At 41.7% G+C, this 26,119-nt stretch overlaps 2 protein-coding genes and 2 non-coding genes across 5 annotated transcripts; 3 read left to right on the forward strand and 1 right to left on the reverse strand.

Moving 5' to 3' along the window:
- The first annotated feature begins 347 nt into the window (after nt 1-347).
- On the forward strand, nt 348-10,322 carry LOC127784308 (kinesin-like protein KIN-4A). 2 transcript variants are annotated; one of them, XM_052311525.1, is made up of 25 exons: nt 348-1,191; nt 2,299-2,445; nt 2,785-2,934; nt 3,011-3,270; nt 3,636-3,823; nt 3,926-4,050; nt 4,224-4,260; nt 4,540-4,631; nt 4,761-4,871; nt 4,981-5,091; nt 5,315-5,408; nt 5,572-5,684; nt 6,055-6,150; nt 6,249-6,356; nt 6,437-6,553; nt 6,649-6,729; nt 6,944-7,015; nt 7,293-7,386; nt 7,497-7,525; nt 7,608-7,705; nt 7,803-7,898; nt 8,137-8,358; nt 8,741-8,897; nt 9,211-9,366; nt 9,442-10,322. In XM_052311525.1, the coding sequence occupies exons 1-25, from the start codon at nt 1,069-1,071 to the stop codon at nt 9,667-9,669; spliced, it is 3,105 nt and encodes a 1,034-aa protein (XP_052167485.1). In that variant the 5' UTR covers nt 348-1,068; the 3' UTR covers nt 9,670-10,322. The 2 variants fall into 2 exon arrangements, with proteins under 2 accessions (XP_052167485.1, XP_052167484.1); XM_052311524.1 differs by having other exon boundaries at nt 349-1,191; nt 5,569-5,684.
- A 407-nt stretch (nt 10,323-10,729) lies between these two features.
- TRNAE-CUC (transfer RNA glutamic acid (anticodon CUC)) lies at nt 10,730-10,802 on the forward strand. The gene has a single exon. It is a non-coding gene; the product is annotated as a tRNA-Glu (tRNA).
- Nucleotides 10,803-11,325: 523 nt separating this feature from the next.
- LOC127785115 (uncharacterized) lies at nt 11,326-15,588 on the reverse strand. The gene is made up of 4 exons (XM_052312538.1): nt 15,285-15,588; nt 14,875-14,997; nt 12,429-12,721; nt 11,326-11,599 (listed from the first exon to the last, which is right to left on the reverse strand). Coding segments are annotated over exons 1-4 (654 nt in total). The 5' UTR covers nt 15,522-15,588; the 3' UTR covers nt 11,326-11,598.
- Nucleotides 15,589-19,976: 4,388 nt separating this feature from the next.
- Nucleotides 19,977-20,049, forward strand: TRNAE-CUC (transfer RNA glutamic acid (anticodon CUC)). The gene has a single exon. It is a non-coding gene; the product is annotated as a tRNA-Glu (tRNA).
- Nucleotides 20,050-26,119: the final 6,070 nt, after the last annotated feature.

Here is a 26,119-nt window from a genome sequence, read left to right on the forward strand (position 1 = left end):
CAGCAGATTATTTGTTATTTGAAAACTCAAAATTCCAACCAAGAGATTGATTTGTACTTATCCATAATCTGGTATTAAACCCCACCTTTAATCAGGTGATTAGAATTGCCTTGATGAGCATGGATACTGTCACTGCATTTACCTTCAGACTTTTTTCCCCTTGAAAACTCAAAATCCCAACCAAGAGTTCAATATGTACCTATCCATAATTTGGTAGTAGTAAACCCACTTTTAATCAGGTGATTAGGATTTACCAGGTGCACACATACTGTCACAGGGACTAGTTAGTTAATGGGAGGTGAAAGAAAGAACATGAGAGAGAGAGAGAGAGAGGGGGGGAATGCTGCTACTCTAGTAGTAGGAGTAGCTAACAACCAAGAAGATGCCATGTCCTTGTTGCAGGGACAGTGGTGGTAAGGTAAGAAATGCAGCAGTATAAGCAGTAAGCACTCCACTCACTCACCAAAAGCAGAAAAAGAAAGAAAGAAAGAAAGAAAGAAAGAAAAGGGACAAGGAGATTAACTAAGACACACCCCACCTACACACTCTTCTTCCTCCTCTTCCTTCTTCTTCTTCCTCTTCTTCTCCTCCATTTCCATTTCTCCACCCACCACCAAACATCTCCGGATCCTTCGCTCCATCCTCCTCCTAAGAAGAGCCCAAGAAGCCAGCAAGATCCAAAGATCAAGAGCAGCATTTGTAGCTGCAGCTGCTGGTGCTGGTGCTGTTGCTGTTAGATCGAGGAGGATTCAACAAGTGTGTTGGTGGTGGTGGAAGTTGTTACAGAATTGCGGGTGAGGGAAGTTTCTTCACCGCACCTCACCAAAATCTCCATCCATCCGTCTGAATCCCAACTCCACCTGCAACTGCAACTGCACGGCGAGATTGCAGTACAACCCAAGAAACCATGATGAAGTGGCAGCATCAGTAGCAGTAGCAGCAGCAGGAGGAGGAGGAGGAAGAGGGCTCTTCTTTAATCCTTGCTTCACTCATCTTCATCAGAATCCTCCTTATTGGCTCCGCCTCGCATTCTGTGCTGCATCGGCTGTTGTATGGTCGGTGGCGAAGATGACGATGGAGCACGGCGAGGATTGCTGCGTCAAGGTGGCCGTCCATGTCCGCCCGCTCATCGGCGACGAGAAGCTTCAGGGCTGTAAGGACTGCGTCTCCGTCGTCTCCGGCAAGCCGCAGGTATTCCTTCTCTTCTCTTTTTATCACTCACTCATTTGGCTTCTTTTTTCTTGTTTATACGTCCCAATTCAGAGAGACTAGATTGACTCTCATCCTGTCAATTGTTTCTGGATTTCTCTTTTATTTTATTTTTTTTTGGGGGGGACGTGATTTCCTGGGAAAATCCAAACAATATGATAAGTTCTCTGCATTGTTCTTTTAAGATTACCTGAAATTTTTAATTAAATTCAGAGATTGGAGACATATTTTGTCCAAGTCAAGAAAGAAAAATCTCTGACTCTGTTTTTCTCTGTTGAGTACAAGAACAGAGGAGCTCAGAAGAGGACTTGTTGTTTCCCCCAATTTTGGTCCTCTAATTCAGAAAAAAAAAAACTTGTCAAAATTCATGGAGAATCTAGCTTGCTTCTTGTTTTAGCTCCCTATGAAATGATAGAGATGCCCATCTGTTCGCTTTCCCTTTCTCTTAGTTTTGTTTTCTTTCCCTTTTGATCATCATTAAATGAGGCTCTAGAGTCTTCCTTCTCCTTTTTTCTTCTTCAGAATAAAATTGTATATATTTTTTTCACTGTCGGCAGCGCCAAATGTTCCTCATTTTTTGGTGTGAAGTTGCGTCCAATGTTGATGACGCTAATGCTATACCCTTTCTTTTATCTGGGGCTGGAATTCTGTCAGCATCACGCAATTATCACCCAGGTTTTCTTTCTCCAGTTTTGTCCATCCAACACTCATCCTTGTTGGATTCTTCCCTTCCCTTCCTTTTCTTTCTTCCATCAAGATTTCTTAAGTCATTTTCTCAGACAAAACGCAGCAAGATTAATTAGGTTCCTTAATTAATCTAATCCTCCATTACACAAACTCGAATGATGAGATCTGGCTTAGGTATCATATTCTTTTGGTAAGATGGTTTGCTCTCCATAAGACTGTTGTTTGTTGATCTTTCTTGGGTTCCCCACCAATTTCATTTCTTTGGGAGATGATGAAAAGTTACTTTCTTTCATTCTCCCAAATCAATCTTTTTACCGGTGGTGGCGGTGGTGATGATGGGGGTGAAAAAAAAGGGCATATCTTTCTTTGTTTTGTTGTTGCTGATTGGTTTTGTTGTTGCAGGTTCAGATCGGGAGCCATTCCTTCACCTTCGACCATGTGTACGGCAGCTCCGGCACGCCGTCGGCGGCCATGTTCGAGGAGTGCGTGGCGCCGCTCGTCGACGGCCTCTTCCAGGGCTACAACGCCACCGTGCTCGCATACGGCCAGGTCCGCCATTGCCATTGCCATCCAATCATATGCCTCCATCCCCATCCCCATGTGCCACCATGGACCACCATGTTGGGGAAGATGCAAAAGCCAGCACCACATCATGTGCTCCTGCTCCTGCTCCTCCTGCTGCTGCCTGCTAATCCCCTTTTCTTTTCTTTTCCTTTTCTTTTCACACTTGCTTATTAGTTGCTTTTCTTCTCCAGCTGTTTCTGCCTCATGATGCTAGATCATTTTCTTGTTTTTTCACATCCTCTGTGAAAAAAAAAGGAAAAGAAGAGAAGAGATTGGAAAAATGCTGATTGATTTGGTGGTTGTTTCATCTCTTCCTTTTTACAGACTGGGTCAGGGAAGACCTACACCATGGGGACGGCCTGCAAGGAGGGCTCACACATTGGGATTATCCCGCGTGCCATGGCCACGCTGTTCGACAAGATCGACAAGCTCAAGAACCAAGTAGAGTTCCAGCTGCGCGTTTCGTTTATTGAGGTAAATTACCTGTTCCTGGATGAATCAAACATTTGTGGGATTGTAGAGAATCCAATTGTGCTCGTTCTCTTGATAGATTCTGAAAGAAGAGGTGAGGGATTTGCTTGATCCTGCTACTGCTGCTGTTGGCAAACTTGAGAATGGAAATGGACATGCAACCAAGTTGTCGGTTCCAGGTAAACCCCCTGTTCAGATCCGGGAGGCGTCGAACGGGGTCATAACGTTAGCAGGATCGACCGAAGTGCATGTCACTACCCAGAAAGAAATGACGGCATGCCTTGAGCAAGGATCTCTGAGTCGTGCAACTGGAAGTACCAACATGAACAACCAATCAAGGTTAGCAAACATTATCCTAATCATTCGTCCTTTACCTTTTTTAGAGGAGGAAGCAGGTCCATCGATCAACCATAATTGATGACAAGAAACTAGCATCATTATGGTCAGAAACTGGCAATCTTTGCAGGATACAGCTGTTTGTGATGATTTCTTGCTTCTATGTTTAGTGTAGGACCTTTTTGCAGGATTAGTCAATGTATTGTCCTACCCTCAAAAGAGAAACCAATTATTTGTCTAGTTTCAAGTAATTAATTCTCTGCTCAAGTGCTTTAGGACACATTCAATCAGATTGGTTACCTGATATTCCGTTACTAAATTCTACAAACTTTAATGAACTTTATGCTTTTGGTTTCGGCATGTAATAGTCGTTCCCATGCCATCTTCACAATCACATTGGAGCAGATGCGCAAAGCAGATCCCATCATGACTTTAGATGGAATGCCTATTGAAGAGATGAATGAAGACTATCTCTGTGCCAAACTCCACTTAGTAGATCTTGCTGGATCAGAACGTGCTAAAAGAACTGGTTCTGATGGCCTTCGGTTTAAGGAAGGTACTTGGCATGTTGCTTGTTCTATCTGAATCCTTAATCAAACATCCATCTTGTCTTGAAACAAGATACTCCGTATAATTTATTTATGTATCATGTCATCAGGTGTTCATATCAACAGAGGACTTCTTGCTCTTGGCAATGTCATCAGTGCCCTCGGTGATGAGAAAAAGAGGAAAGAAGGCGCTCATGTTCCTTACCGGGACAGCAAACTCACTCGCCTTCTGCAGGTATTATTCTTCTGACCCAAGTGCACAGGCCTTTGTACAGAAGCATTGAATTCATAGCTCTGTTCAAGAAGTAGGGCCAGCTCACATTTAAGCATATATGATACTTGAATCTTTGCATTTAGTTTCTTTCATTTTACTAACTAATCTGTTTTATATCTATTTTATTATTATAGGACTCTCTAGGTGGAAACAGCAAGACTGTAATGATAGGTAATTCATTTGGTTGGAGATTGTTTAATCATATTTTTATATGATTTAGGATTTTTTCTAAATAATGCTTGTCAAAGTTCCAGAATTGGGGTTTAAAATAAAAAAAATAAAACGATGATCTATTCATTTTATCTTCGGTAAAAAAAAATGCATCTTGTCATATGATTTAATTTGTTTTCATAAATAAGAAAACTCGGATGTACCTTGATTTTCACTAACTGTTTTGGTTGATATTACTATTACATGCAACTGACATGGATCTATATTTTTCTCCTGCAGCCTGTATTAGTCCAGCAGATATCAATGCTGAAGAAACACTGAACACTTTGAAATATGCTAACCGCGCTCGTAACATCCAGAATAAGCCAATTGTAAGTTCATTAAAATGGTCTCGTCAGAAAAGTATCTGACATTTATCTGCGTTATGTTTCTTTAATTAATTGGTTTGGTTCCGTCAAGGTGATTATTTGACATCCCTATATTTACTTTCCTATTTTCAGGTAAATAGAAATCCTGTTGCTGATGAGATTAAAAGGATGCGCCAGCAAATTGAATACTTGCAAGCAGAACTCGTTTCAGCTCGAGGAGGAGTTGTCTTAGATGATGTTCAGGTAAATTCTTTTTCTCGTCTATCCTCAGTGTCCTTGACCATCTTGTTCTATAAGGCACACTCACTCACAATAACAGTATGAGTATAATAACAAGTGGTTCCATTTTCAGGGTCTCAGGGAAAGGATCTCAATGCTTGAACAGAAAAATGAAGACCTTTGCAGGGAACTGTATGACCTTCGCAACCATGGTTACACTGATCCTTGTGAACCTGAACTGCAAGTATGTTGATGAGTTCTTCTGCAAGCTTTCGGAGATTTTACATTTGAAAACAAGCATACAATTTACTCTTCTACGGCTTCTTTCATGATAGATTCCCTTTTCTCTCAAAGGAAATAAAAGAGGGGACATAACATGACATTGTCTACTATGGATTGTTTTCACGCAATTGCGCTTGAAATGGTATATGATAAACCATGCATATAACTATTTTTATCTCTTTCAGAAAATTGGAACTGGTTACACTAAAGGTGAAGGGCTCAAAAGAAGCTTGCAAAGTACAGAACCATTTGATGTCCCCATGACTGACTCAGTAAGAGGTAATCTATTAGCACCTTCATTATTTCATCTCGTTGGCATTCAGAAATTTTATTCAGTCCCATCTTAAGCCATGACTAAGCAGTGAACATGGTGGACTACTATTTTCATTTTATTTTTCCTTGATAATTTCCTTATTCTGCGATAATTCTGGACCTCCAGCAGGCAGCCCTAAAGATATTGATGATGAAGTGGCCAAAGAATGGGAACACACAATGCTGCAGGATAGCATGGGCAAAGAGTTGAATGAATTAAACAGACAACTGGAGCAAAAGGAGGTAATATAGAAAACGTTTAAATAAATCAATGTGTTTTAATCTTCTAGGGGTGATTAAACAAATACACGAGCTAATGTTCGTTCCTGGATGATATATGATTGTACATATCTCAATCAAGCTTCTTGTGCAACTTCATTTTTCTGGATACTCAATTCATCTCCATATGTTGCATCATGGTGACAGTTAAACGTGTTGTCAAAGAAGTTACAAGGATCATTGGTTGTACCATTTTTAATTTCAATATGATGGAAGTGTGGATATGAACATTATTTTTAATGGTTCACTGAATGTACATGCAGTGACATGCTACTCTTGTTAATCTGCTCATGCTTGCCAAGACCTACCTTAAATTTTCTCAATTTCTTTGCAGTCTGAGATGAAAATGTATGGATCCGACACTGTTGCACTTAAACAACACTTTGGAAAGAAACTTTTGGAGCTTGAAGAAGAGAAAAGAGCTGTACAGGTTTGTTTAAAAAAAAAATCTTCCCATTAGCATATTCACTCATCCAACAGTTGTGTTTTCCTAACCTTTGCTTATGAGAAAGTTCTGAACAATTTCAGCAAGAAAGGGACAGATTGTTAGCTGAAGTTGAAAGTCTAAATGCTGATGGACAAACACACAAGTTGCGAGATGCCCAGCTGCAAAAATTAAAAACCCTTGAAGCACAGGTGAATAAACCTTTATAATTTGTTTGAATGCAGTTCGTGTTGTTCAGTACATGTTGGTCATACAAGACTTGGACCTGCAGATTCTAGACCTCAAGAAAAAGCAGGAGAACCAAGTTCAACTTCTGAAGGAAAAGCAAAAGAGTGATGAAGCTGCTAAGAAGTTGCAGGAAGAAATTCATTCTATAAAGGCACAGAAGGTTGTCTTCCCTTTCTCATCATGTCAAGTTCTAATGCATCACATTTTACACTATCGTAAGTCATAACAATTTTGCCAACCTTGTTCCATTATCAGGTTCAACTACAACATAAAATCAAACAAGAAGCGGAACAGTTCCGGCAATGGAAGGCTACCCGTGAAAAGGAACTCCTGCAGGTATGAATAATTTAATATGCAGTTAAAGCAAATAACTGCAAAATTGCTATGTCATTAAATTAAATTCATATAGAACAAGGAACGGGTAAAAATGATGTGACCGTATCTACTTAGAGATTCATCTCTAACCCCTTTTTATGTAATGTTTCTGTTGTACTATTTTTGTGGTAAGCATTATGCGAAGTAAACCTCACTTACTGTTTCCTGAATGCAGTTGAGGAAAGAGGGGCGGCGAAATGAGTATGAACGCCACAAACTTCAAGCACTTAATCAGCGGCAGAAGTTGGTAAGCTTCTTATGTAGAATTGTATTTCAAAGAAAAGAAAGTGTCAATGTGAAAGTTTGGAAAAATTATAAGTTTATTGTAGGCATTATCCAAACTATCATTATTTGGACTATCTTAAAATACTAAGCTTCACTTTATGTGTAACTAGCTGCCCTGACATAGTTTTCGTCAAAGTTCATATCTTACTTAGCTCATATAATTACGTGTAAGTTTTTCCCTCATATTATCATGTCTATTTATAAAATATTAAATATCAAAGTTTTGCATCTTTATGCAGGTTTTGCAGAGGAAGACTGAAGAAGCTGCGATGGCTACCAAAAGGCTGAAAGAGTTACTAGAGGCTCGGAAATCATCAGGACGTGACAACTCAGGTACCTCTCTCCGCATTGCGACCATTTTTCGCATTATAATTAATACTCCCAATCTAACAGCTCTTCCTTCTTTTTCTTTTTTTTTTTTTGCTTTCTTCCAAACACATCAGGCATGAATGGTACTTCTCCTGGCTCTCATGTAAGTTATTTTCCATACTTAAAGAAAAAGATCAGTTGCTTATTTGGAAATATCCTTGAGAATACTTTTTTTTGTAATGCAGATGACTGAGAAATCATTGCAAAAATGGCTAGAGCAAGATTTGGAAGTCATGGTGCATGTTCATGAAGTTCGAAACGAATATGAAAAGCAAAGTCAATTGTATGTGATTCATTTTATTTCCTTCCCAAATGTAAATTATAGAGATCATTCCTCATGTAATGCATGATTATGATGACTAATTTAAATGGTTTTAAAGGCGTTCTGCACTTGGTGAGGAGCTTGCCATTTTAAAACAAGAAGATGTCATGTCTGGTGCAGCTAGTCCGCCCAGAGGGAAGAATGGAAACTCTAGGTAACTGTTATCCCCATAGTTCTATTTTGTAGTTCAGGTACCTTTAAGCTGGACAGTATCTTTAATCCATATATTATCACAAACTGTTTAAGAAATATAAGAGCACCGTTTAATATGTCCCTGTCTGTAATCTGGTTATTATATTTGGGTCCGTATTTTATATTTCTCATATTTTCTCAAAATTTGCAATCAGCACATCCAAATATTTATGCTTGTATTGCTGCATTTTGTTTCTCAGGGCAAATACTTTGTCACCAAATGCAAGACAAGCTAGGATAGCATCACTTGAAAGCATGGTGACAATATCTTCAAATACTCTCGTTGCTATGGCTTCTCAACTCTCAGAAGCTGAAGAAAGAGAGCGTGCATTCTCTGGGCGTGGTCGGTGGAATCAGTTGCGTTCAATGGCAGAGGCAAAGAGTTTACTGCAGTATATATTTAACGTTGCTGCAGATGCAAGGTTGGTATTTATTCTTTTGGCTTCATTATTTAATAGTATGGTTAGCATCCATCCTTGTAGGACTTCTCAATTTGCAGAACCTGGAAACAAATTATTTTTACTAAAGAGCTAAAAATCTCACTTTTTCTTTCTAAATAGTTGAAAATCTGTAAGTGTTATTTTGCTAAGAATATGGCACTGATTCGAATAAAAGAGTGTGGTACTGATTTGAAAATAGGAATAACCAAAAAAAAATTCTGAACTCAAAGGGCAACTTTATTTCTTCCTGAAAGCATGACAACAATGTGAATGGAAGAACAATGCAAAGCCGTTTTTATGATACCATGTAAAAATGATCATTTGTACAAAAGCATGGAACTAACCTTCACTGTTGAAATATCAGATGCCAAGTAAGGGAGAAAGAGATGGAGATCAAGGAAATGAAGGAGCAAATGACAGAGCTTGTGACCATCCTTCGACACAGCGAATCACGTAGAAGGGAAACGGAAAAGCAGCTTAAGCAAAGAGAGCAGGCAGCTGTAACTGCCACTACATCTCCAGTATGGTTTCTATGAGCTCACAGCAATTACCCCTCAGTAGAAAAAAATGTTGAATGATGAAAGGATTACCTAAACATCTAAAACAAATATCTGGTGGTGAGGAGGGTATTTAACATCTCCATTACCCATGTTCAAATTCTCTCGTACGCCCTGCTTGAAAGGGCGAAAAGAAGAAAACATATCATAGGGTATAGTAGATGGAACTGACAAAAAAACATTGAGTCACTTGAATCCCTAACTGATAGTCACAAGAGTACAAGATATTCAACAGATATCGTGATAGTTCTTAATGGAAATTTTATGCATCTTACAGGGAAACGGAAATGGTTCAGTGAAGCACTCTGCTGATGACCCCAACACACCATTGTCACCAGTTGCGGTGCCTGCACAGAAGCAGCTGAAGTACTCTGCTGGAATTGTAAATAGCCCCAGCAAAGGGGTTCCTGCATTCAACAAACAACATCTTAAGGTATCTCTACCCCCCTGAAATACTCTTTGTTCTATCTCCCTCTCTCGTATTTAAAATTGGTGACGTACAATGCAGATGGTTCCTATGGCACAGTTGCCTGTTGGCAAGAAGGTTTCAATAGCAGGGCAATCAGGAAAACTTTGGAGATGGAAAAGAAGCCACCACCAGTGGCTACTGCAGTTCAAGTGGAAGTGGCAAAAGCCCTGGAAATTGTCCGAGATGATTCGACACAGTGACGAAACGATGACAAGGACTCGACCCAGACCCCAGCTTCTTCCTCAGAGACCTCAAAGAGTGATGTGAAAAAGGCTTTTCTTTTCTTTTTTTTCTTCGTCTCCACATGGACTGACACGGTTTACACAGCTAACTACCTCCACAAGGGTAACAATGCAGCTAAAAGCTCCAGGAGATCTCCTTCGTGCTTCGATTTTACTTAGCCACGGGATCGAAAAAAAAAAGTATATGTTCATAGGGTGACTGTCTTTGGATGTAAATTTCTTGTGCCTATATAGTGAGTGTGAATGTTAGAGATGAAAATTTAGCGAGTGAGCGAGGGAGGGAGTGGCCGTTCTTCGCGAAAGCACTGACTGAGCACAATGCTTCATGTTTCAGCACTCATCAACTGGTGAGATGTCATACTTGTTGTCCTTCTGCATATAAGGAAAAATCTGTCGAAGGATGGCGTCTTGTAAAGTCCTTTCTGGTGTGCTTTTGTGATCTTGCATGGGTATAGTTGCAAGAATGATGATGAAAGTTGAGATTTTGGGTGCTTGGGCAGTGCTTATTTTCTTGTCCTTTTTTCTTTTTTGTTTGTTGATACAACACTAAGATTACATTGGTTTGGTTTGTGTTAGGAGTCTATTGATGTACTACAGCAACTTGTGCCCCTATATTTTGGCCAATTGTGTATTCTGTGCTGTTGATGCTTTGACTAAATAGAGAGCAGTTTGTGTCGACGTCTATCTAAAGACTCTGAACTTCGATGGCAAACAACCAACAGCGACTGTTGCTTAGAATTTCAGCATCTACAGCAACGTTTTGTGTTTTTCATTGGTAACATGTGCCAACCTGTTCAAGTGTGCATAACTATTTATTAAAACATACTAGAAACCGCTACTTTATGTTTGATCCGCATTTTCGCTGCGAATAGTGAGCTAACAATGTTCATATGTTTTTGACAATAGTATAATAAAACACAGACACGGGGTCGATTGAGCTAACGATGTAAAACTAAGCTAGTCTGTTTCTGCCAATCTTAGCTATTTTCTTGTTGCAGTCGACTGATACAGTCATTTGTCGGTAATAACGTGAAAAGATGCCAATTTCTGAGGAATTATTCTAACACAAAATTATTGTGTCATAATCCGTTGTAGTCTAGCTGGTTAGGATACTCGGCTCTCACCCGAGAGACCCGGGTTCGAGTCCCGGCAACGGAATTTATGTGTTTTGGCCCAACATAAAGAATCACTGTTGCCTTCACAAGACTCAAATCCTTGTCTGATTTCAAAGAATTGTCCAAGTTTTTGTTTTTCTGGTTCAGAGTTCAGAGGGCAATTTCAGCATCCATGTTTGTCATTCAAGTTCCGAACCCGCGTGCTATCTTTGCTCGGGCGTTTGGGTGAAATAGGGCTTTCGTGCTATCACACATTCACACTCCATCAAATCAAATGCACAGAAAAATTATAAAGCTTTAAGAAAACAGAAAATTGTTCTATGGCATAACTATCTCAAGCTTAAGAAAACAATCATTCTTCTCCTGCTGTATTGGTATTATGCTTTACGGTCAACAGATCATTCTGTCTAAGGCACAGCTCAAAGCATGTGCCACGGCTAGGTTATGCAAACAACATCCAGCCAGGAAAACCAAATAACATTATGATTTATGTCCAGATTTATAGTTTTAGGAAGTGTCTCATCCGTCCAAAATTCCTTATATTTTGAAACGGAGGTAGTATGATTTATGAAGGCATCAATGAAAAATCCACATTAGTACTTGAATAGATTCTGCATACATCAACCATCATGTCTCTGTCTGCATACACCATCATGCAAATTAATTGGCATGCAACCATGCATAACCTAAAGTCTCTACATTGCATCAATACTTCCACTGTTACTGCTGTGTACAATACAAAACTTATGAAAAATCAGCACATCCAGAATGCCTCAAAAACAAGGGTTAAGCATACCACCTGTGCAGCCACATTGCCTTGTCACCTCCTTTTCAGATAATCTGTTAGAAACAACAAGAGGCGATTAGTGGTTACAATAGGAATGCGACTGAAGTTTCATTTGGTTCGTTCACAATCCATACAAGCTTACAAAGGGATTGGCAAAGGTTAGTTCTCAGCTCTAATTTATAAAATTAAACCCCACACAAGTGGGAAGACAAAACAATGGAACATGCACAGTGAAAGATCAGTAGTATTTCTTCCACACAAACTGCACATCACATCTATCTATGAAATTTTGAAACAACTACTTCCTCCTTTTCATATTATAAAACTTTCTAGCATTGCCCACATTCGTATATATGTTAATGAATCTAGACATATATGTGTGCCTAGATTCATTAACATCTATATGAATGTGGGCAATGCTAGAAAGTCTTATAACCTGAAACGGAGGCAGTACCTTACAATACCAACCCATAGGAAAAAAAAATGGAACACCTACAGTTCAGGTCTTACTGAATAGTACTAGCCAGCATTAAAAGTGTGCAGTGCTTCTAAAGTGTCACAGATTGATCACCACAAACTTATTTCAGCAGCACATTGCTACGTGATTTTGCCTGTCCGAAATTATCATGCATCATGCATCACTCGTCACAACTATCTAATCACAATCCGGGATCTTAACAGCCTAGTTAGGACTTAAGATCAGATGCTAGCTGCAGACGTGGCTAAAGATGCTTATAAACCTTACTGACATGCTTGTAAATTGTAAGTTGTAACTGCAATAAGAGGTTATATTAGGCAACTAAGGAGCTTGTCCAAATTAGTTCATAACCTCTTGAATTACAATACTGTATGCTCAGCTGATATCAGATGTCGAGAACTCACCAGTTGATGGGTTTAACATCCCATCTACTCGGACGCTTCCTCTTACAAATCAATCTGGCAGGCTGTTCCTCGTTATCGGATTCACTTTCGTACTCTTCGATCCACCCATAACAGGGCCTCCTTGTGCCATATGTTACTTTGGCTTCAGGAAGGGGCAGAGTTGCTTCAACTGCAGGCAGGTCAACAAGCATGGGGTCCGCGTCCTCGACTTGTTGTTCAGTCTCAGCAGGCATCACATTGTGCACCTCTATGATTGACATGCTCTTGTCTTCCAATGGTGCCTCCTCCAATTGCTGCATTACACGCCAATACCATTTAATAATTGCACACTACGCATTGATTGTAATTTTCAGAAACCGTGGAACAAGCAATTTTCAGTCTAGAGCTACAAATCGAGTTGTATTAGCACCTAATTCGAACTGGAAGAACGTCATATCAAATCGTAATGATTAGTTCTCAAATTATCAAATAAGGCACTTCACACTGAGAACTAGATGTCTTTGGCAGCAGTGGGTGACTGAAAAACTAAGGGTGGGTCTGGAAAATGAAGAGCCTGAACGATCTATGTTTGCAAGTTGCAACAGATAAAGGGGCATGTTCTGAGAACAAAAAAATGGCAGCAGCAGGTGCAGCTATGAAGCAATTTTTTTTTAAAAAAAATACAGATCAAGCTCATCGAGGCCCAGAATTCGAAGTGAAATTCATGATGTTCAATAACTAGGAGACCTCAAATCATCTACTAAAACTTGGTCACTGTAATAATGATTGAATCAAGGGTTAATTGGATCCATGCCACTACAAATATGTTGATTCAGAAAAATGCCACTACAATTCGTCTAGTCGTAGTCGTGCCACTGAAATTTTACAAATTTGGAACAGTGCCACTGCCTTCATGTTTTACATCCATCTCTTCTTATTTTCCATTTTCTTCCTTCGTTCTCCCGTCTTCTTCCTGCACTGACGAGCCCCAAGTGGCGGTGGGACCTGCGAGCGACGGCGGGACCTCGGCGGTTCGGTGGTGGCGGTGGCAAAAAGGGAAGGGGAAAGGGTAGGAGAGAATCTATCCCTCTCACCAGATCTGGATGGAGCTGAGGCGAGGCGACACCACCGGCGATGGAGCTCCGCGTGGACCCCATGGCCTCAGCCGATTGCCCTTCTTCCCTACCCTCGTCGTTCCATCTCCAAGCTCAAATCCCAAAACCCTACCCATGGCTACCTCTTCCACCAGCTCCTCCTCGGCCCCTGCCGTGGTGGCTGCGGCGGCTGAGGCCATCGACGGGCCAATCCTTAGTGTTGTCTCGAAACGGCTCCACGCGCTGTGGAAGAAGCACAAAAAGATCCTCCAAATGGAGGAATCGCTCACCAACGGGAGGAAGCTGAACAAGGAGCATGAGGAGGTGCTCTGATCCAAGCCCGTTGTCGTCATGCTCATTGACGAGTGGATGCACACCCCGCTCGCCGCCACACTCACCGAGGAGCTCTCCTCCCACCCCGCCCCTTCCCCATCCACCGTTGCGCCTTCCTTCCTCCTCCGGCGCTAATTCCTCTGTTGAGGATCTACTTGCACTCATCTACTTCGGCTCCCTCTTCGACGTGAAGCGGCATACCGAGTTCGTCGCTACCATGCTCGAGCGTGCCAAGGAGTGGGACTGCTGCATCACCTATGACTATATCCGCCCTTGCCGCCTCATGCCCTGCTGCGGTCCCGCCTCACACCCTGTCGCTTACCAGTCCCGCCACTCATCTGTGCGGGAAGACGATGGGAGAAAGAAGGAAAGAAAACGGGAAAAAAAAGGAAGAGATGGATGGAAAACGTGACAGCGATTGTACAGTTCCAATTTTGTAGAATTTCGGTAGCACAACTACGAATAGATAAATTGTAGTGGCTGTAGGATCATAGTGGTCGTGGCATTTTTCTGAATCGACATATTTATAATGGCATGGATCCAATCAACCCTTGAATCAAACAGATACATTGTGCCCATGTCATAGTATTACTGTTACCATCAAAACTACTAAACAAAACCGATTTAGAACAAGGTGTAAAACCACCTATATATTATTGGAAATTTGGGTGCAAAGCACTAATTAGGTTGGATTCCCCTTGCCTTTTTTTTTTCAGAAATTGCAACAGGATATACCGGTGTTTTTAGAACAGGAATAGTTGGATAATGTTAAGAATTGAAGATGAACTTGCTGGGTATAATGTTACTATTGGTAGAGCAGAAAAATAAAGTTTTTTGATGAATGTGGATTGTTGCATATATGTATTGATGAATACGCGGACATTGTAATGTATTAAAAAAGAAGAAATTCTTTGGTAGTCGTAAGTAGTAGCAAATATAAAAATAGTTGACAGCCAGAAGTGGAAATAGAGGACATGAATGAATAGGATGATCATCAAGAGAGAGATGAATAGTAGAAGGAAGTAAAGCAGCAGCAGCACCTGTGGATGAGGGTGAGGCTGCTGTTGGTGATCCTCCTGCTCCTGCTTCTCGAAGAGCGCCTCCTGCACGACGCGGTACGAGTCTTCCTCCAGGAACGGCCACCCGTCGTTCCCCCCGTACACCTGCTCACACCACGACACACGAACAGAAATCACCAAGAATGCTAGGCTAGCTTGTCGATCGTCTAGGCTAGCTTGTCGATCGATCAACAGGGCCTAGAAGCAAGGAAAGGCGCGAGCTTTAATTTGTTGCATCTGGACACCTCCAAGAACACAGAAAATGTGGAATTTTGATCACCATTTCCGCGGTTCTTGGTCCCAAGAACAATCGAACAAAAAAAGAAAAGAGGAAAGAAACCCCGGGCCTGTGGTGACGGAGAGATCAGGAGAGGAGGGATTGAGCTGACGACCTGGAGGAGTTTCTTGACGACGGCACGGACGTCGGCGGTGGCGTAGCCCATGGGGGTGAAGTGGTCGATGGCGGCGTCGATCCGGCGCTCCCCCTTCTTGGGACGCTGCCGGGGCATTGCAAAGAGCGGAGGAAGACGGCGCCTAAAACGGAAAGTTTCCTCTTCACCCCTCCAAACTCCAAAACTCGACAACCCAAATAGGGTAACCGAAAGAGAACCCCCACCTCCGGAAATCATGCCTCTGCTATCAAATGCAGCGCATGCCTCACTTTTGGGTCCGCCTGCCTCACACCATTTTTTCTGTCATAAATAATTTCATAATGAACAAGGGCCTTTTCTTTTCTTTTTGGGGCAATTTTTTTCTATTTTATGAGTATGAACGGGGTGGTAGTCTTAAATCTTTATTCCTTCCCTTATCCTAGAGGAGGTTGTGGTCCTCCAACACACGCACATCTCTAAGCTAGCACCTTATCGGCTGGTGTAAAGGATCCTTGCGTTTTATGTTTTTATCCGTGCAACCCATCGGTTGATGTAAAAGATCCTTACGCTTTTTGTTTTTATCCGTAAGTGCACGGATAATCGAGTTCTTCCTCTAGCGCAAAAGTGGTTTCTGATCTATCCACGTAAACACACACAGCCATCATTGGCGCTGGTTGGCGATCCTTAGGCCCTTTGTTTTTAGTAAGCAAACAAACGTATGCATACTTCCTTCTCCATGATATGTCGAGGAGCTCTTTGATGACAATGTGATCTAACACCCTAGGGATTGTATCTATCTATATATATATATATATATATATATATATATATATATATATATATATATATATATATATATATATATATATATAGAATTTGCACATGTAATCCTTGTTTTGCATCATGTTGCCACTTTTGCATTGCTTGAGTAGTTTAGAGCTTGTTTGGTTGCTGCCCTGACAACAAGTTGCCTGGCCGGAGACATGCCTAAGACTAATTTGTGAGTGTTTGGTTGCTACCCTGAGGCTCCTTCCACCTCGCCTGGCCTGATGTAACTCAGGCGCGGAATTAGCCTGAGCCAGACGACCAAAATCGGTCGCCTAGGCTCCAGGCGCAGCAGCGCGCTACACATTAGCACCATAATCCCCTCATCCCCGCCGTGATAACTCCACACGAAGCTGCCGAGGCCGCCGCCGTTGCCGTCCCACGAAGCCATCGCAGCCACACGAAGACCCCTCCGGAGTGCTGCGTCATGCTTCACATGCAGATGCTCTTCTATGATGGATGCATGGATTTTGCAATTCTATTCTGATGGATGCGACATGGATCTGGGGATCTCTTTGCTCCTGTTCTCTCTTTTTTCTCTTCTTGATGATTTCTTTGTTGATCCTGGTGTCTACGCAAAGCAGCGTCGCCGTCGTGCGGAGGCATCGTGTCGCCAGGCAAGGATTTCTTCTGCCCGTGGTTGAGTAAGCAGATCGACTTTACAATCTGGGTGCAATCTTTGCTTTCTTTTTTTCCTTTTTCCCTTGTTTGTTCCTCTTGTTTTTAGATTATTTTTTCCTTTCTTTGTTTTATGATTGATTTGTGTAGGGATCTGTTGCACTAGATGAATTTGGTTGTAGGTCAGATGCAATTAAATGCAAAAATTTGTGTTGGATATTAATACTTGACTTAGCGGCATAATAATTAAACATCTAATTAAATTTTTTTTCTCAGGCACAAGTGACAACCAAACAAGCGCACAGGCTGCCTGACTAGGCAACCTACATTACAAACTTGAATGCCACTCAGGCTTACAAATTTCTCAGGCACGGAGGTGAGGGCACTAACCAAACAGGCTCATAGTAATCCACATTTAAACACGACATACAAAATATTAACTCTCACAAATACACGATAACTCATGAATTAACAATTTAATTTCTAAGTACATAAAAAGCAAGGTTATAATTCGACAGCACATAACCAGGAATTGAAATAGTTTGATCCCCAAATCTATTGAAATACATGACCCAGGATACACATCGACCTCGCTCACCGTCACGCCATGCTGCTAGCCGACCACAACTTTTTTTTAACGACCCACGACCAGACAGTGCGAAGTTCATGTAGATAGAGCAGGAAAAAATTACAAGACTACAATCCTGAAGTGTCGTAACCAGGAAAACAAAGAAAAAATCCACCAGGAAAAAATTACAAGATTACAATCCTGAAGTGTCGTAACCAAGAAAACAAAGAAAAAATCCACCACCCGCTCACCGATAGCTCCAACACACAGTCTGTCAAGGGGTGATCCTCTCTAGCAGGAGGCCGTGAGACCACCGCCCCCCCCCCCTGTGAGTTCGGCCGGGGGACCGGGTGCAAGAGCTGAAGAGCGCGTTCTTGTGTGAGGGAGTATGTCAGTGGAAATCAAGTTTTCAAGGTGGATGGTGAAGGAAACGAGAGAAAGGGATTATCCAGGTTCGGGCCGCTACGGAGCGTAATACCCTACTCCTGTGTGTGCATTGATTTCCGAATGGTTACAGAGAACTCGGATCCTGGGAGAACTAGCTAGGGCTTCGCTGGCCTTTTCTGGAATCCGATCTATCAAGAGTCATCCCCTTGCTCGTAGGGCAAGGTCCTCCTTTTATTGATGAAGGGGATACCACATGCACTGCTCCTACGCTCTCCTCCTGAGAGAGGGGCCCACATGCCTATAGCGAAAGGCATTCCGTGCCTTGGATCGGAAGCGATTCATGCGGCTGCTTTCAGGTGGCCCCCACCGAAATCCTCCGTCTGACATGGGGGACATCCCCCGTCATTCCGCAATAACTTCTTGATGACTTCGTGGGCTCACGCGCGTGGGGAGTACCGACCTACACGCCTATTCTCTATAGATGATGGGACGAGGCATACCAGCCCCCACGCCGCCTGACACAAGGTGGGGCGCGGGTGCGCTGCCGACTATCCCATCCATCCATCACTGGGTCGCAGACCGGTCAAGAAACGGTCGCCTGGCGCACTTCTATCGGCGGGCGATGTGCAACCTGCCACGTCGCATTAAATGTGAGGGGGAGGGCAGTTGGAGCGCCGCCCATAAATGCGGCTAGCAGGCGGTGCCCTCGCCCGCTCAAGCCTCCATGTGGCCGCCACGTGGTAGCCGAGCAAGAGCCTCGGGGGTGACTCAGTCCCTTGGGCCCGAGGGGTACGACGAGGTACCCCGAGCCCCCCGGGAATGCGCAGCCGCTTTTTGGCTACTCATCGGCCGAGTGCCCGATCCTCCGGGGAGGGGGGAGGGGTCCGGGCCACCCGGGCGCGTAGCGAAGGGAAAGGCTTCCTTCCCCTTAGTCCAGGTACCCCAGGCCCATATCACCGACACAGTATTAGTAGAAGGCTAGCACCGAACCAGCCGCCGCTAGGCCAACAAAGGGACTGCAACCAGGAGGCCCAAAACCCAACCCTACCAACTAACACTGAACTGTACTGTATCCATGATTGAGGGAGAGAGGGTGAGAGAGAAGATGGAACCGTTCTCCCTCTAGGACCTCCGACATGGCCAACTTATATAATCTAGGGTGTCGACACAAGAGGACCGAGATCTAGGGGTTGCATCTAGGAGTCTCCTAGATGATGTCCTTAGGGAGAGGAGCGACGAAAACACCGCTACCGTGATGGAAACACGTTGAGGTCTGAAAGGAGAATCGAGACTGGGTTTTCACCCGGCAAACCCCTTAGAGGCAATGGGGCATCACGTCAACGCCCTCATGAGGGAAAGCGACGCTCAAAACACCGTCGTTGCCAGCCCGGCCAAGACCGGGCTTGGCGTCTCTTGGCATGACGCCCAGGCAGGCGTGCCCTGGGCCTCTCCTTCTTTTTTCTGTGCGACACATCGTTGATGCCTACGATAACATACATAACGACATGGTAAGTAAAGATGAAAAACTTATCTCAAAAAAGAAGAAGAAACAAGTAAAGATGAAAACTGATCGAGTAATGTTCCATTCGATCTTCCTTGGAAAACTAGTAATTGTTTGGGTGTTTATGGAAAAAAAATGCAAAAGGACTACTAAAAATAATTTTGTCCTAAGAGAAAGAGAAGGATTAATAGTGTAGTCAGCTGCTGGCTCCAATAATATCTATATCATTTTACAGTTAATAAAAAACCAACTACCACAATAGATCAACTACTCCCTCCGTTTTTTAATAGATAACGCCGTTGACTTTTTCTTACATGTTTAACCATTCGTCTTATTCAAAAATTTTATGCAAATGTATAAGATATAAATCACACTTAAAGTACTATGAGTGATAAAACAACTCATAACAAAATAAATTATAATTACGTAAATTTTTTGAATAAGACGAATGGTTAAACATGTAAGAAAAAGTCAACGGCGTCATCTATTAAAAAACGGAGGTAGTATTATATTAACTTCACATCATTAATCAAACAATAGGTCCATTATGTTCCGGCAGGCACATATTTCGATCAGACCAATGTAACAAGTTTTATATATCACAAATTAAATGTAGCTTAACCGGTTAGATTTTTTACGTGGAATCAACTCACCAGGGTTTAAGTTTTAAATTTTAGACTCACAATACTAATTTTATATTTGTGGTAGACGTAGTATTCGTATCCATGGTGACTTTGTTAAAAATTAATTCGTTGGCAGTAAAGACTTTTCCACATCACTATAGAATAGAGCAGAAAACCCAGTGAGGCCATAATCCGTTGTAGTCTAGCTGGTTAGGATACTCGGCTCTCACCCGAGAGACCCGGGTTCGAGTCCCGGCAACGGAAATTCCTTTTTATTTTTTTTGAAATTTTCATTAGCTTTGACGTTATATCTTTACTTTTGAAGCATACAAACGAAAGACATGGAAAAGGGTCCTAATTCAAACCGAATGTACGTTTTCAGGTTCTATCTATGCAAAGCACAGATCAACTAAATCCCACATTTGACATTTCCTGTTGCATAGAGCTTATGTACTCTAATACTACCTCCCTTTTTCCCTTTTTTAATAGATAACGCCATTAACTTTTTATCACACATTGAACCATTCGTCTTATTCGAAACATTTACGTAACTATAATTTATTTTGTTGTGAGAGTATTCTAAGTATGATTTATATCTTATACATTTGTATAAAATTTTTGAATAAGACGAATGGTTAAACGTATAAAAAAATTAACGTTGTTATCTATTAAAAGAGTAAAGTCCATCACCGGTCCCTAAACTTGTACCGCTGTGTCATCCCGGTCCCTAAACTCGCAAATCGACCGTTCAGGTCCTCAAACTTGTTCGACTGTATCATCTCGGTCCCTAAACATGCAGATCACTCGTTTAGGTCCTCCAACTTGTTCAGTTGTGTCACCCCGGTCCCTAAACATGATGGTCTAAAAATTTTATATCAAAAAATAATTCATAACTTTTTCATGTTAACTCTAATGAAGATAAACTTTATATCAAAATTGTAGCCCTCGACGCGACCTACAACTTTGTAGTTGAGAAGTTTTTGAATTAAAATTGTTTAGGGTCCCAAAATATTGTTGCATATTTATAGATTTTGTAATTTTAATTTTAAAATTACATTTTGGGACAAAAAATGACTTAAAATAAAAAAAATTCAACTACAAAGTTGTAGATCGCGTCGCAGGCTACAAGTTTGATATAAAGTTTATCTTCATTAGAGTTCACATGAAAAAGTTATGAATTATTTTTAAATATAAAGTATTTAGACCGTCCTATTTGACCCAGATGATATTCAAATCCAAGTTTAGGGACCGGGATGACACAGCTGAACAAGTTGGAAGACCTAAACGAGTGATCTGCAAGTTTAGGGACCGGGATGACATAGTCGAACAAGTTTGAGGACCTGAACGGTCGATTTACGAGTTTAGGGACCGGGATCACACAACGATATAAGTTTAGGGACCGGTGATAGACTTTCCTCCTATTAAAATATGTAGGAGTATACTATGTTTTCAATGTCTACAGTCAACAGTACAGATCATTCTGTCCAATAACCCAAATTGGCTGCTTTGTGTCAATACTTGTACAACTACTGTTTTGAGCAAAGTCAGAAGCAACTTCAGACTGCCTTGAAAGCAAGGGCCATATCTTATGCCTTGCACACCACATTGATTCTTCTTTTCCAGGCACTCTGTTAAAAACAATAAGAGATGATGATTAGCAGCTGGAATACCAAAACCACAACAGCACACACAGGTACCAGGTAAAAAGAGAAGCAAAATAATGAACACACTTGGAACTTTGTATGTACCTTTTCATCAACAGATTGCAGACCACATCCATGAAAAATTATCCCAGCTTCCGCTTACAGGACAAGCTTTCTTGACTTGGAACATGCATCTCCTCTTCAGTGTCGGATTCGCTCACATACTCTATAAGCCACCCGTAGCATGGTCATCTTGTGCCACAGATTACTGTAGCTGGTTCGTCGACCAGCATGGGATCCACCTCCTCAACTAAGGGTTCAGCCTCAGCAGGTACCTCGTACACCTCTACGATTGACAGGTTACTTTCCAATGGTGCCTCATGTTAGCACTAATCTTGTTGCATATGATAGCAGTGGGTGAACCTGAAAAACCAATGATAGGTCTGGAAAATGTAGACTCGACAGCCATCCATGTTCAGAACAGAGAAATAGACATGTACTGAGACGAAACAAAGTCAGCTACGAAGTAGTCTAAAAAATACAAATCATTTTCAGGAATTACTGTACATTTTCAGACACAATCAATTCACCTAATATGGAAGAGCCCTACACCCTTTAAATGTGAATTCTTTAGTCGCGAATCCCTCTCTACTATGTTATTCACTATAAAACATGCAGGTTGACAATATCCCTGATCTGTACTAGCCCATGGACAGACGAGGAAAGATGTTGCGTCACTAGTCATGGTGAACTGATAAAAGGGGAGGCACATTCTTCTATTCTAGCATAAGCAAGCTATCTAGGACAGATTATTCACAAGTATCCACTATGTAATTTTAAATCAGCCATCCAGTGGGGCCACCAGTACCCCGTACCACCTTGTAAATTCGGCTTCTTTTAATTTCTCCTCTCCTTTTCATTTAACATGGTAGTCCTCCTGCCGACACATTCAAGAAAAAGCGTGCAAATTGGCTAACCCACACCAGCAAAAATTTATAGCCTTTCAAATTTAATCTTAATAATTAGTATCCTTCAGATCTCACTGTATAGTGATTTAGCAAACAAATTCATTGTGTCTGTTTTGCTGGCACTGCTTCATTTAGTTTCTTATAATGGAAATAACAGGTGTTTTAATGGCTGATCACCGATCGTGACTCCTAACCAGCTTAAGCACCTAAACTTGCAATAATGAATCACAATACCTCCTAACCAGCTTTGTGTATCGGGTTATGCCACTGTAGAGATGACATGACAGGAAAGTCAACCTTTGATTGCCACTTTGGATAATTTCAGCAACCATATGTTTTAAATTTGGCAAAAAAAAAAGGGATTAATGTACATTGCCCATGTCGCAGTATTACCATGTACACCATTAAAACTACTAAAACAATCTATTATTGGAAACATGGGCTTTAAAGAGACAAATGCAATACTATTGGGTACAAAGTACAGTTCATCTTCAATATTTAAAAGTGAGGCAAATGCAATACTACCGGTTCTTTCTCAGCATGGTGGGGCAAAGCCATCAAGGGGTATCCTGAAGAGTTGCACAAAGGACTGAACTCGTTGATAATCCCTAGTGGCTTGGGACGTTAGGAAGCACCGCAATGATTGTGTTTTAAATAGTGCTAATTCAATAGAAAAGGAATGTAGTTTGTGGAGTTTAGCTGGAGCTATGAGCTTCTCTGTAGGTTGCTTACCCGCGGCATTTAGTTTGTGTTTGCTTGTTAGTGACATGTGTTGCCGTTCGGTGTTTTGTGGTCACATTTGTTTGTTTGTTTGTGTGTGTGACACACACACAGTTGGGTGGGTGGAAGCAGATTATCAAGTTGAGGCAATTCGATTCGGATCATTTGATTTTCGTTTTGAAAACTTTCAGACCTTAAGAGGGGTCAATTTTGGTACAGTGGAAATATAAGGTTGCGTTTGATTGTTTGTATGTTGTTGACACGTGTTGCCGTTCGGTGTTGTGTGGGCACATATGTTTGTTTGTTTTTGTGTGTGTGTATGTGACACACACAGAGTTGGGTGGGTGGAAGCAGATTATCAAGTTGAGGCAATGCGATTCGGATCATTTGATTTTCATTTTGAAAACTTTCAGACCTTAAGAGGGGTCAATTTTGGTGCAATGGAAATATAAAATTTTGATGATTGTGCAATATTACATATGTATTTACTAACTACACATCACAATGAATTATAAAAGAAACTCTCTGATACCAAAAATAGTTAGTAGAACTACAAATATGCACAATATATTAGAACTAAAAAACCAAAATGTTTATTCAGATAGTTGTGGTCATTTCAACATATAGAGAGCTTTTATTAAAAAAAGAGATAACACGATTAGACCCCCAGCAACCAGTTGATGGTAAGATGAAGCATGAGAATTGGATGATCATCAAGAAATGAATGCATCAAATTAAATGAAAGAGAGCGAACCACCTGAGGCTGTTGGTCTTCCAGTTCCTCTTCCTGTTGAAACAGCTGCAGCTGGAGCTGTTCTTCCTTCTGCTTCTGGAAGAGCGCCTCCTGCATCTCCTCAACTGTGGGTTCAGCCTCAGCATGTACCTCATGCATCTCTACGATTGGCATGCTATTTTTGATTGGTGTGTCCTCCATTGCTCCATCCAATTGCTGCATTACAAAATATGCACGTTCTTAGTTGACTGGATAGATAGGAACAGAAAACACCAAACACACACTTTTCAGTTTAGAGCTACAAATCAAATTGTGTTAGAACCCAATTCAAAGAGGGAAGACGTCATATCAAATCATACGGTGTGTTTGGCTCTTTGCCAAACTCAACCATACCAAAATATTGGTGCTGCCAAAAATTTTGTAACTTATTGGGTTTGTACCCAAAATTTTGGCGTTGCCAGTTTTTTGGTTTGATTGATTTTGGCAAGTCCATGGAGGAATACTCTATGGTAGCAACCAAACACTAGCCTAGCCACTCTTACCAAAAATTTTGGTAAGCAATCCAAGGCTAAACTTGTTATGTGATTTATCTTGTGATTTTTTTTGGACGAAGGGCATACTAATATACTACTCCTAGTCCTAGTTTTAGTGTTGTCTACACAGACACCGTTGCCGTATCACTCTCGAGATAGAACAGTAGTACTACTATGCATCAAGCATCATGCCGCTAGCATCTCCTATGTTCATAGTTGAAAGAATCGCACAACCAACACCATGTACAAAGACCTTTCCATTCATCTACTCTACAACCAAACAAGAAACCACAACCGCCACCATGTGTTCTTCATCTAGTTCTTCATCCTCGTCCTCTGAGATTCATCTTCTAGCGAGGACGAATGGTACCCATGTGTGATATCGAGGCCTTGTCGATGATTTCAATCCCGAATGAAAATTGGGGCGTGACACCATACCTACCTTCCCAAATAAACAAAACCACAAAAGGATAGTGAGCTACTTGCTAAAATTATATTGACCAAATCTCTCATATTGCAGCGGCGGCAATGGCGAAAACTGAGGATGTGTGTGAATTGTGATCACCCTCGCCATAGATACATGTAGAAGGATAGTAAGCCAAGCCGATGCAAAAATGGCAAGATATGGTCAGAAAAACTCAAATAGAAATGGAGAAGGTAGAAAAAAGGCTGGCGATGATAAAGCTAATAATGTGTGAGATTGAGGTCGGATGATGGGGATGGCGGAGGTGGTGGCAACAATGGTAGTGGCGGTGGATGGACAGAAAATGATGATGGATGAAGAATTATTTAGGGTTGCACAAGCAACTATTTATATGTAAAATATTAGTAAGACGTTAACGCCCAATAAAGCATGTGCCACCTGATTTCCATCAGTGACCATGGCTACTACAGATACAACCATTGCTCACATCATGGAAGAACAAGATGATATCAAGATCAAGTCCTCCAAGTGCTGGAATCAGATTCGGCCACCTGCTACACTGCTGAATTCAAACGGCCGCCGAATCTGCGTACGACCTCCATTTTCGGCCCGTGAGTACTTGATGGAAAGCTCTCGGAGTACTCTTTCCAACGGATCTGGCCTCATCACCAAATTCCATCCAAGCCATCCACAGATTAAGAAACAAAGTGTTGCGTCACCTGTCATGGGCCTTTGGGCTTGTAACTTCGTTTGGAACCCCGGCCCAAGTAGGGCCCATGTGGAGTGTGCCCCAATGTGGTGGAGCACGACCCTAGGACCCTCTTGGTCGTTCTCCCACCCCTATAAGTAGCTAGGTACCCCTTCAGGGTTGCTTGGGTTTTGTTTAGATGAAAGTTTAGCCATTGCTACTTTCTTGCAGCGCGCGTGTCGGCTAGACCGTCCGTCTGCTTGTATCCGAAACCCCAACTTATCGTGTGTATTCATTCCTATTTGCAATTCAGATTGATTTTATCTTGTTCTTACTTGTTTCTTCGATTTGCTTGTAGGAATAGGGTTGATCAGCACCGGCAAGATCAATACCCACGGAGAGGTGTATCGATCGCAAAGGCGCAACACAACAACGTCTTGTACGGTTGTAGTCGGGTCGTCAACGTTTCTCCCAAATCGTAGTTATCATCAACTCACCGAAAAATCGGGCCAACAATAGCCTTGAGTGTCGAGTGGAACTCAGGGTTAATCACCTATTCCTGCAAGCAAATCGAAGAAACAAGCAAGAATAAGATAAAAGCAATCTGAATTGCAAATAGGAATGA

This window comes from Oryza glaberrima, chromosome 9, assembly GCF_000147395.1.
Source record: "Oryza glaberrima chromosome 9, OglaRS2, whole genome shotgun sequence".
In the NCBI taxonomy this organism is placed as follows: domain Eukaryota; kingdom Viridiplantae; phylum Streptophyta; class Magnoliopsida; order Poales; family Poaceae; genus Oryza; species Oryza glaberrima.

Coding starts and splice junctions, on each gene's coding strand:
- LOC127784308 (XM_052311524.1), top strand. CDS start 1,069: ATGACGATGGAGCACGGCGAGGATTGCTGCGTCAAGGTGGCCGTCCAT. Junction 3,824..3,925: donor TGGCCTTCGGTTTAAGGAAG/GTACTTGGCATG, acceptor TCATGTCATCAG/GTGTTCATATCAACAGAGGA. Junction 7,899..8,136: donor GGGAAGAATGGAAACTCTAG/GTAACTGTTATC, acceptor TTTGTTTCTCAG/GGCAAATACTTTGTCACCAA.
- LOC127785115 (XM_052312538.1), bottom strand. CDS start 15,521: ATGATTTCCGGAGGTGGGGGTTCTCTTTCGGTTACCCTATTTGGGTTG. Junction 14,998..15,284: donor TCGTCAAGAAACTCCTCCAG/GTCGTCAGCTCA, acceptor TGGTGTGAGCAG/GTGTACGGGGGGAACGACGG. Junction 12,722..14,874: donor AGCCTCACCCTCATCCACAG/GTGCTGCTGCTG, acceptor CGTGTAATGCAG/CAATTGGAGGAGGCACCATT.